The sequence below is a fragment of the Prunus dulcis genome, chromosome 2 (assembly GCF_902201215.1).
Source record: "Prunus dulcis chromosome 2, ALMONDv2, whole genome shotgun sequence".
Lineage (NCBI taxonomy): Eukaryota > Viridiplantae > Streptophyta > Magnoliopsida > Rosales > Rosaceae > Prunus > Prunus dulcis.
Genome location: NC_047651.1, coordinates 562,188 through 574,149, shown reverse-complemented (window position 1 = coordinate 574,149; position 11,962 = coordinate 562,188). Strand labels below are relative to the sequence as shown.

General features: G+C 38.5%; 1 protein-coding gene across 1 annotated transcript; it reads left to right on the top strand.

The window, feature by feature from the left end:
• Window positions 1-2,036: 2,036 nt before the first annotated feature.
• Window positions 2,037-7,596, top strand: LOC117618943 (linoleate 13S-lipoxygenase 2-1, chloroplastic-like). Its single transcript, XM_034348723.1, has 9 exons — window positions 2,037-2,447; window positions 2,990-3,258; window positions 4,404-4,641; window positions 4,848-5,168; window positions 5,297-5,382; window positions 5,545-5,655; window positions 5,772-6,073; window positions 6,241-6,507; window positions 6,738-7,596. The coding sequence occupies exons 1-9, from the start codon at window positions 2,084-2,086 to the stop codon at window positions 7,495-7,497; spliced, it is 2,718 nt and encodes a 905-aa protein (XP_034204614.1). The 5' UTR covers window positions 2,037-2,083; the 3' UTR covers window positions 7,498-7,596.
• Window positions 7,597-11,962: the final 4,366 nt, after the last annotated feature.

Sequence of the window (11,962 nt, the reverse complement as noted above, 5' to 3'; positions counted from 1 at the left end):
GTGATAAGGGGGGCATCAAACTCATGAAATCGACTGATTCAAACAGTAATTATTGGTTTGGTTTTTTTTTTGTTTTTTTTTTTTTAAATCAAGAAAAAGTCAAAGAGTTTAAAACTGAACAAAATTGTATATGTTTTGGTTTGGTTTAGTTTTGAACTTTTGTAAATCGGCTTAAACTAAATCGGACTGTTTATGTGTATATTTTGTTTATTTATATTATATTTGTAATTCTCTAATTAGGTAATAACTATATATGGATATTTGAATTGAGTTATATTAGTTATTGAAATTTGAAATTTTATGGCATGTTGAGCTTTAGGATGTTTTCGTACTCTAGAAAATGATTTAAGTATGGAGCAATTTGTCAATTTGTTCGTTGTAATTGAGCTAACAATGTTGAAAAAATGCAAAAGGAAAGAGAATTGAGCTTCGGCCCAAATCGACCGAACCAAACCGTCTTAAATTGGTTTGGTTTGGTTTGGTTTCCTTCATGACTTTTGTTAAAATCGAACCGAACCAAACTAATATATATTATAATTGGTTCCGCCGTGATTTTAAGGTGAAACCGATCCAATCCGGATTGTGCCAAATCTTCAATTAAGGGATTATTTGAGGGACTCCCTTGTACGGCCCACCACCCATTGTTTTTCAATGATCCGAACCATTTAATTTTGAAATATTCATTCAAAGATCATCTCTACAAAAAAAATCACATGAATCTGAAACCATTTGATCACAAAATTAGATGATTGTTAATTTAGGCCTTTTTCTAAAGCACCGAGTCCGTCTATTTTGTTGCTTGCACTTAGATGCCTTAATGATTTTCAATTTGTCTGATTTTTTCCAAGGATGATCTTTGAATGAATACTTGAAAACAGATGGTTTAGATCGTTGAAAAAGCTTCCTAGGATACCCTAAATGATGTTTGAGGGATCCTTCAATGAAAGGAATGGATGACATATGACCTAGAAGAGCTCTCGAGGTCCACGTGTATAAGTTCCCAAAAAATTTTTAGACAAAAAGTACTATGAAAATTAAGGGCAGTTTAGTATTGAGTTTGAATCCAATTTTTTAAACTCAAAAATAATTTTTTAAATAATACTACTATAATTCATAATTCATTATTAAACGACATTACAAGCTATAATGTGGTGCTGTGTGACTTGTGGGGATACTGTAACACGACCTGACTGCCTTTATTGAGCAGAAATGTTCAAAAAGCCACATACTAAAACTACATTAGTAAAAGGGCCATGAGTCCGCTACACCAAAACAACAAACACATGGCATGAAATTTTATTGTTTTCGCATATGTTCAACCATTTGAAATGGCTTAATCGAGAATAAAAAAAGTAATATGTACGAATTAGGAAGCTAAGATCACAATCGGGTTGGCGAGAGAGCGCAACACTTTGATTTGGGCATTTCTTCGAACACTTGGTTGGAGGAGTTGCCATGGAAGTTTTCCAGCCTTCCCAGGTTCAAGTGACTCCAATTTGTGCCTTAATGCATCCTCCATGATTATACACTACTCTAAATTGGGATAAAGAGTTACTACCTCTAGTATTCTTCCTTCTTTTTTTTTTTTTTTTTTTTTTTTTTTTCCGATTACAGCAACTCTAGTATTATTCAATTATGCCCCAAATTCAAAAGCACAACACGTGCACTATGTTCTTGAAACCAATAGCAATTCGATCCTTTTCTCTTGAAACCAATAGCAATTCGATCCCTTTCTTCGATTGTTCAATCTGTATGGAAACATAGCTAGATAGATATATCCACATGTATCTCCTATTAAGATTTCATAGGTTTAACCACCTGTTTAGCAGGTATGTGTTTTATACAAAAGCCTTGATGTTATTAGGAGTGGATCCATTCATTATATGAGACTTTCTATTTTGTTAAGTTCCGATGTAGGACTGCGTGTATCCTTCAACATCTCCATGTTACAAAGACGATGGGCTCTCTCTCTCTCTCTCTCTCTCTCTCTCTCTCTCTCTCTCTCTATAAATGCATGAACCCATAAACTGAAGGAAACAAAGCAAATTAAGCTGCCTCTTCCAAATCTCAAGTACGTGATAAGATGATGAGGTCTCGGCTGCAAAATACGAAAGCCTTCTCTCTCTTACCAAAATCTTCCATCCACAACACCGATTATCTGAGGACGAGCCATTGCAGCCCCTCCTTCATCAACATCCTTCCACGCCATCCTGTCCATAAACAAAACTACTCCATGGTGATCCGTGCCACTTCTAGTAAGTTCAGGCCTTCATCAGAAGCTACTTCAAAAGAGAATGAGGCAGTTACCATAAAGGCTGTGGTTAAAGTCCAGGTAACAGCTGGTGGTTTCATCTCCACCATTGGATTGACTCGGCCCCTCGTTGACTTCACCGATTTGGTCGGAAAAACCTTACTTTTGGAGCTTGTTAGCACCCAGCGTGACCCCAGTAAGCACTTTTACTACTTGCTCATTTAAAATCTACTTTATTCAGACCAAAAACCAAAACAAAACATGGGCTTAGTTAAGTTGGTTAGAGAGGATGTGCTCCCTACTCTGCACTAGAGTTCGAATCTCCCTCTCCGTATATAGTTTAGATTATATGAAAGTAGAATATCGTTTGTAAAAAAAAAAAAAATTTTAAAAAAATTTTAAAAAAAAATCATACTTCTAATTAATAAGTTTTTTCTCCTCATGCGAAGATCGTTCTTTGTTTGATATAACGTAAAGAGATTTTAAAAAACTGTTCTATAGATCACTGTTCATTATTTCTTGGTTTTCAGAGAAAAAGAGCAAAACGTTAGCCCCATGAACAATATTCATTATTCGCAAATAAGTTTTGTTCTTAAAAAAATAACTAGATATTGAACTCATGTGTCTCATTATTCACGTTCATATGAGTCATATATGAAACTCTTCCAATCAAATTGAAACAACTACAATTGAATTAAATGCTAGTCAGTATTATATTTATTTATGAAATTGTTGCAGAGACGGGGTTGGAGAAGGAGACAATCAAGGGGTATGCGAATAAAGCGAGTCAAAAAGATGAAGAGGCGATATATGAGAGTAGTTTCAGCATCCCAGCAGATTTTGGAGAGGTTGGAGCAGTTGAGGTGGAGAATGAATACGACAAGGAGATCTTCATCAAGAGCATACACCTCCACGGCTTCCCAAATGGCTCTGTTAATGTTCCATGCAATTCATGGACTCATTCCAAGTTTGACAACCCACAGAAGAGAATCTTTTTCACCAACAAGGTCCTTTAATTAATTCCATGCTTATAGTTTTCCTTAATTTAATTCTCATAATTATAGTGCATATACACATTCTTACTGATACCACTTCAAATTGGTTAAGTAAATTTAAACCATCCACGTTGTGATATGGCCCACGCACCTCTATGTGTAAACCACACATGCCTAAATTCTCTCAATATTTTTAGTTTACTTATTTGATGTATACAATTTATGACTCGTTTACTTAAATAATGGGAATGAGAAGAGGTGCATCCTCCAAATTAATACCCTAAGGAATATCAATCGGATCAATTGCATCCTCCTAGTTGATATGATTCTCATTTCTTGTTTATCCTATTACATTTTTTCCCAGGAGCGGAGCCACTAAAGGACCATTGTGGTCTCGAGCGCCCTCCTTAATTTTTATATTAAAAATAATATATATTAATATATTTTATGATACTTTTAATATTTCTAGGGTTTTTTCTTCAAATCTATATCTTTTTTCATGTTTTAGATCAATTTTCTAAAAATGTAGTATACATATTTTTATTTTTTACACAAGTCCTTCAAATCTAAGAGTCATTTTCAACCATTTCTCTTGCCAGATTTGTGACTCTTTATTCTCTTATTCTCCATATTCCATTGGGTTGACTTGCTTAATTAAGATTTGTTAATCTTTCTTTTTTATGTATTTATTGTTCCTATGGTTTGTTAGGGTTTGTGAAAATTTGATTTATTCTCTATTGACTTTAATGGGTATTTTTTTATTTATTGTTTTCTCTTTGCCTATGGTTTTGTTAGGGTTTGTGAAAATTTGATTTATTCTCTATTGACTTTAATGGGTCTTTCAATTAATGTGTGGATTACCAACATAAAAAAATTGTAAAGATGTCATTATATATGTATTATGTATGATGTCTTTGTCGTTTTGGTTATGTTTGGAATGTATTGCGAGTTCAAATTTTTTGTTATATATATTTTGTAAGAGGCCCCATCGCACATGAAATCCTGGTCCGACACTGTTTCTTCCCATACCCATTGATGGTAAGTAGACATGCCATTAATGTTTCCTCTACACATAGAATATATATTACCTGATATGTTTCCTCTACACATAGAACATATATTATCTGATATGTTATTTTATGTGAACAATGAAGCAGTCTTACATACCATCAGAGACACCAAGTGGCTTGAAGAGGATAAGAGAAATGGAGCTGGAAAATTTAAGAGGAAATGGGGAGGGTGAAAGAAAACCATTCGATAGGATTTATGATTATGACACCTATAATGATCTTGGAGATCCAGATAGCAACAATGAACTGGCTAGGCCTGTCCTTGGCAGCAAACAACACCCATACCCTAGGCGTTGCAGAACAGGACGACCACGCTCCAAAAAGGGTAACCAATTAATTAATGGACTAGCTAGCAAATCTCCCAAATTTTTGTAAAAATTACTCAAAAACTTGATTGTCTAGTTAAAATAAGTCATGTGCTACAAATCTTTATTGAACCATTTGTTCTTTTGTATGTTAAGTAAGCATGTTTATGGTTGAGAAACTCTGAGAGCTATGTGATTACTGTTTCACATAGTTTTGTCAGTGCAGACCGCTTATCGGAAGAAAGAAGCAGCAGTGTGTATGTTCCAAGAGACGAAGCCTTTGCAGAGGTCAAACAACTCACATTCTCGGAGAAGACCCTGAAATCTGCCCTGGCTGCAGTGCCCTCTCAGCTTCAGACAGCACTTGCTAATCCAGATCAAGGATTTCCATACTTCACAGCCATAGATTCACTGTTTAATGAAAGAGTCAAATTCCCTGAGCCAAAAACTGGTGAGGGTTTACAGAAAATCATCCCAAGGATAGTCAAGACTATTACTGGTGGGCAAGACAATCCTTTGCTCTTCGAGACCCCCGAAATAATTGATCGTACGCCTCCTCCTCCTCCTCTCTCTCTCTCTCTCTCTCTCTCTCTCTCTCTCTCTCTCTCTCTCAATATATATATATATATATATATGGCATCGGTAGCTCTTGATTAAGCTATTCTTCTTTTATAGGTGATAGATTTTCTTGGTCTAGAGATGCAGAATTTTCTCGGCAGACTCTAGCTGGTCTTAATCCATATGGTATACAGCTTGTTACGGTATATGTTCTCCATTAATTTTTTGATAAAGTCAACTCCTTCACTTCATCGAGAAAATTAAATTAACTATTTTCCTTTTTCCATCTTCCTAAGTGATGAAGTACTTGCAGTGTTAATTAGGAGCATATCGTTTTTTTAGCTTATGTATTTTTCTGGATGCAGGAATGGCCATTGAAAAGTAAACTTGACCCTGGGATTTATGGCCCGCCTGAATCATTGATCACAACAGAACTGGTGGAGAAAGATATTGGAGGTTGTATGACTGTGAATGAGGTAACACAAGATAGACACCAACACTTCCATATGTTTTGATTGTCCACCAGTTTAACCTGAAATTGTATCAATTGTGTGCGTGTTCTTTGCACTCTGTGGTTGAACTTGAAATGCAGGCCTTGAAAAGAAAGAAGATGTTCATTTTGGATTATCATGGTCTTCTCATGCCTTATGTGAACAAAGTAAGACAAATCGAAGGAACTACATTGTATGGTTCTCGAACACTATTCTTCCTCACTGAGGATGGGATACTGAAGCCTGTAGCCATTGAACTTACCCGACCACCCATTGGTGACAAACCGCAATGGAAGCAAGTGTTCGCCCCAACCTTGGATGCCACCGGTTGCTGGCTATGGATGCTTGCGAAAGCCCATGTTTGTGCTCATGATGCTGGCCTTCATCAGCTTGTCAATCATTGGTAACTGGCTCAAATCCCTTTTAATAATATTGGCAGGAAGTTACCAAATTGGTCCTGTAAATGCCTTCAGCTTAAGCATGGATGTTCTCTAAATGTAGCTTTGCCAATTAGAAAATTGTGGACTAACTCATGGGTGGAAACTTGTTTTTACTTCAAAATTTTCACAGGCTGAGGACTCATTGTTGTGCAGAGCCATACATAATTGCAGCTAATCGACAATTAAGTGTTATACATCCCATCTATAGACTTTTACATCCACATTTTCGGTATACGATGGAAATCAATGCTCTCGCTCGAGAAATCCTCATTAATGCCGGTGGGATCGTTGAGAGCAACTTCTCACCAGCAAAGTACTGCTTTGAGCTCAGTTCTGCTGCTTACGACCAGCTCTGGCGCTTTGACATGGAAGCATTGCCAGCAGATCTGATCAGAAGGTATTTCACATGATAATTAAAACTAATCTAAGATTGATCCAAACTATGTGTTGCTGCAGGCAACTCGGAACCAATCTTAAATACAGTGTGTTGTTGAAGAATTCTAAAAAGAAAAAGGAAAACAAGCATTTGCAGTCTATATCTAGTTGATACCATCTTAAAAAAGAAAAACTTCATTTGAAACGCTATGGAAGTTCAACCGCTAATTAATCTGTTTGCTTTAATTTCAGGGGAATGGCAGTTGAGGATCCTACAGCTGAGCATGGCCTGAAGCTAACAATTGAAGACTACCCATTTGCAAATGATGGTCTCATTCTTTGGGATGCCATTAAGGAGTGGGTGAGTGACTATGTGAACCACTACTATCCAGATCCAACTCTTGTTGAGTCTGATAAGGAGCTTCAAGGTTGGTGGACAGAAGTTAGAACAAAAGGCCATGCAGACAAGAAAGATGAGCCATGGTGGCCTGTTTTGAAAACCCCAGAAAATCTTATCCACATTTTGACAACCATAATTTGGGTAACAGCTGGACATCATGCAGCTGTGAACTTTGGACAGTATACGTATGCTGGATACTTCCCAAACAAGCCTACAATTGCTCGAACCAACATGCCAACAGAAGATCCATCTGATGAGGCTTTCAATAATTTTTTGAAGAGACCAGAAATGACACTGCTAAACTGCTACCCATCACAGATTCAAGCAACCCAAATGATGGTTGTGATGGATGTGCTATCGAATCATTCACCTGATGAGGCGTATCTTGGTGAGAAACTTGAGTCATCCTGGGCTGAAAATCCTGTGATAAAAGCTGCATTCGAGCGGTTCAATGGTAATTTGAAGAAGCTAGAAGGAATAATTGATGAGAGGAATACCAACTTGAACCTGAAAAACAGAGTTGGAGCTGGAGTTGTTCCATATGAGCTTTTGAAGCCATTCTCGACCCCCGGGGTCACGGGAATGGGTGTTCCTAACAGCATCTCCATCTAGATTTGATCAGCGGCGGAGCCGAAAACTTTTCCCAGTGTGTCATCTTATATAATCGAAGCTAAACTTTTGCCAGTGTGTCGCCTTACATAATCGGAGCTATTTTTCTTTAGAGCTACAGGCACTAACTTATTTACTAACTTAACGATACCAAACAATGTGGCACATGACATGACAACCTCATGTCATCTGCCAAATCATTTTTTCTTGATTATTCATGCTTTAACTTAATTATTAATTCCAAAAATTAAAACAATTAAACCATTTATAGAAATTATAAAAATTAAAAAATTAAAAAAAAACTTGCCAATCCCTGTATCTGCCATGACCACTGAGATGCAATCCCACTGTGTATGTGTAGTGTGAAATTTTTTGAATTTGTTTTCTTTGTTTGATTGAATATCAATTTCCCCTGTCAAAATTTTAGGGTCTATGATAGTTCTTTGATCTTTGGCTAGATGTAAAGATTTAGTGTTATGATGAGAAGGCGATCGAGGAAGAATAAAAGTCTTCAAATTCAAATCTGGAAAATCATTCCCAAATAAACTTGGAATTTCCAGGACACCGGGAACCAGAAAAGTAGAAAAGCCATATGGGCTCCATAGACGTGTGATGATGATAGTGAAATGGCGACGGAGTTAAGGTGGCATTGCGGCAGCGTGGGAGGGTTTTGTAGAAATTTAGGAAGGAATAGAAAATTAGGGAATGGTTCACTGATTGTGATGCCTGTATTCATTCATCTTTATATGATATTACAGTTGACGTTGGCCTAAGTATATATGGAAAGCTAAGGTCAATAAGGTAACACAAGATTTACACAATCATAGATTTAAACTAATACTAATATTGAGGGAGAGATTGTAGCACGACATCATGAATCCTGATTTGCAGAGGATTGAGCAATCATAGTAGCCGGGGGAGAGATGTTAGGTTGTGATTTGGGCTGATTGACTGATTGACTCTCGTCACCCCCACACACAACCCCACACAGCGAAACGGAATGTAGTGAAGATTGAGCTTGGTAGCAAGGAAATGGAAGCGTTTGCGAGATAAACTCTTGGTAAAGAAATCAGCGAGTTGATGAGGAGAGGGAACATAGCGAGCCATGTGCGAGCATGGAAGATAGGATTGGTAGCCATATGAAGAGCAGAGAGTTTATCAACAAAAAGACAAGGGGAAGCGGAAGCGCGAAGAGGAACACCGAGTTCGCGAAACAAGTAACAAAACCAGCAAAGTTCAGCTGCGGTGGTAGTAAGAGCTCGATATTCAGCCTCGGTGCTTGACCTAGAAACAGTAGATTGCTTCTTGGCAGTCCATGTGAGGAGGTTAGGGCCAAATAAGATGCATGCCCCAGTGGTGGAGCGGCGATCATCCAAAGAACCATCCCAATCTGCATCAGAGAAGGCATAAAGATTGCAGTTGGAAGCCGAATGAAAGAGAAGACCATGCTCGAGTGCCCTTGAAGTAGCGATAAATACGTTTAACGGCTTGAAGATGAGTGGAGCGAGGATTGTGCATGTACTGACAAACTTGATTCACAGCAAAAGCAAGATCGGGTCGAGACAAGGTGAGGTATTAGAGGCCACCAACCATACTGCGATATAAAGAAGGATCAGAGACGGGTTCACCATCAAGCGAGGAAAGTCGAGTGCTAGAGAGCATAGGTGTAGGGCTCGGTTTGCACAACTCCATGTTGAACTTGTTTAAGAGGTCAGAAGCATAGCGAGCTTGAGACAAGGATAGACCAGTGGGTGTGCGATTGATTTCCATCCCAAGAAAAAAATGAAGGTCACCCAATCGTCTACTGTCAAATGGGGAACATAATTTATTAATGAAGAGATGAACAGCAGTAGCAGTAGAGCCAGTGATAATTAAATCGTCCACATAAACCAAAACATAAAGTGTATGAGTGGTGGTGTGACGAACAAAAAGAGATGCATCAGATTGACTATGAAAGAATCCTTGGTCGAGCAAGAAGGACTGAAGGCACTGAAACCATGCACGGGGTGCTTGTTTGAGCCCATAAAGTGCTTTGCGGAGTTTGCAAATATGCTGGGGTCAAAGAGGATTAGTAAAGCCCGGGGGTTGCTTCATGTACACCTCTTCCTGCAAAAAACCATTGAGGAAAGCATTACGAACATCAAGTTGTTGCAAGGTCCAATGATGGGAAGCAGCAAGAGCCAAAATAACACGAATGGTGGCTGGTTTAACCACAGGACTAAATCTCTTCATAATCAAGCCCTTCTTGTTGATTAAAGCCCTTGGCAACTAGACGTGCCTTGTGGCGTTCAATGGAATGGAGCCATCCGCTTTTCGTTTGACGCAAAACACCCATTTACACCCGATCACATTCATATGTGGGGAAGCAGGGACTAAGGACCATGTGTCATTTCGAAGGAGAGCATCAAACTCCTCGTGCATAGCAGATTTCCAATGTGGATATTTGGAAGCTTGAGTGTAGCTGGTTGGTTCAAAGGAAAGTGGATCCATAATGGCAGCAGTTAAGGCCTAAGATAGTGGATGAGGAGGGGGGCCATGAAGTAACTTTTGAAGCTCTTGAACACTTCGAAACTTGTGGGGCGGTGGAGAAGTAGTTGGGGTGGGGGGTGTCACTGATGGAGGTGAAGACATACTGGTAGGTGGCTCATGAGGTGATGGTGATGTAGGACATGTTGCATAGTCATCATGTGGTGAATTTGACATGGACAGATCAGGTAGAGGAGTTGGATCAGAAGGCATGGCAGCAGTGGGCGTGCTTAATGATGAGGTTGATTGTTCAGGAGTAGGTGGTGGAGCCGCTGATGAAGAAGTCTGAAAAAGATCTTGTGAAATAACTAGTGCAAGTATGGTAGGCAAAGGAAGTGGCTTCTGGACTTTAGATTGCTGAGAAGTAGCATGCTGATAAGGAAATGTATGCTCATCAAAAGTAACATGGTGAGAGATATAGACTCGTCCGGAATCCATGTCTAAGCACCGATAGCCTTTGTAATTGCTGTCATAACCAATGAAAATACATTTAGTAGATTTAGGATTCAATTTATGTTTGTTATAAGGCATCAAAAGAGGGAAACATGTGCACCCAAATGTCTTGAGAAATGTATAATCTGGGGGGTGTTGGAATAAATGCTCATAGGGAGATAGAGCTCCACAGTAAGTGATGGCAACCTGTTAATCAGAAATACTGCTGTTGAAAAGGCTTCTAGCCAAAAACTATGGGGCAAATGGGATTGTGATAATAAACAAAGTCCCATTTCCACAATGTGTCTATGCTTGTGTTCTACAACCTCGTTTTGCTGCGGCGTGTATGGACACGAAATTTGGTGACTAATGCCATGGTCACGGAGAAAATTAAGAAACATGCGGCTTGTAAATTCACCACTGCCATCTATTTGCAGCATTTTAATGGTGCGACTGAGACAATTTTCAACCATTAAGATGACAAAGGTAGCAAGCACATCAGATTTCTTGGCTAAGGGATAAAACCATACAAAGCGAGTGCAATCATCGACAATGGAAAAATAATAACGATACCCAAAATTAGAGGAGATGGGGGCTGGTCCCCACAAATCAAGATGCAATAAATCAAGCGGTTGTTGAGCATGTGACTGGCGAGAAGAAAAGGGAAGTTTACAATATTTTCCCAAGGGACATACGTGACATGCTTTAATAGAATCAAAGCTACCATGAAAGGGTAACTTGTGTTTATTAAACAAAACGCGAAAAACAGCTTGTGAAGGATGACCCAGTCGAGCATGCCATACTTCTTGAGTCGTCCTCTCACCACAGAAACCAAGCTTTGCAGAGATTGTAGGATCTGCATGTATGTGATATAAACCTCCGGAGCTACTGCCAGTAAGTAGAACCTTCCCCGTCTTATTGTTCTTGACAAAAAAAACCATTAGCATCCATCTCAAAATAACAATGATTATCTTTAGAGAATCGCCGTATAGATAACAAATTATTTTCGTATGGTAGGTATGTTAGAATTTGGTATTTAGCTTGCTGGTTTTAGTGACTGATTTACATAACAAAATAAAACCTTTTGTAAGCAACGTATGCAGAGGAGAGAAAAAACTCAGAGAGAATGAGAATGTTTCAGTCTATTTTTCTCATCTATTGCATCAGAGCCAAAAACACACTATATGCATGACATAAGCTGCCAAAAAAATAGATCCTAAAAACTAGGACACAAGGACTCATCTCCAGCCATTCAAGGTCATTGGAGGCTATGATTCTTACACCTAGGCTAGAAATCGTTACAGCAGAAAGGACTAAGACAGCTAAGAATGACAGCTGTAGAGTTTCTCAAAATAGTAAGAAAACTAGCCGTTGGACATATCCTATAACAGCTATTACTATAAGAGGAAAGTTCTTCANCTCCTTCGATTCTTCATCCTCTTCACTGTCAATCTNNNGGATTAACATATGCAGCTTGATTCAAGACTAGTATGCAGCTTAACTCTCAACA

What these genes read in the sequence shown, in the direction of transcription:
- LOC117618943 (XM_034348723.1), top strand. Translation starts at nt 2,084, where the DNA reads ATGATGAGGTCTCGGCTGCAAAATACGAAAGCCTTCTCTCTCTTACCA. An exon ending in GACCCCCGAAATAATTGATC is followed by an intron (nt 5,169 to 5,296) that starts GTACGCCTCCTC and finishes CTTCTTTTATAG; the next exon opens with GTGATAGATTTTCTTGGTCT. An exon ending in GTTGTATGACTGTGAATGAG is followed by an intron (nt 5,656 to 5,771) that starts GTAACACAAGAT and finishes CTTGAAATGCAG; the next exon opens with GCCTTGAAAAGAAAGAAGAT.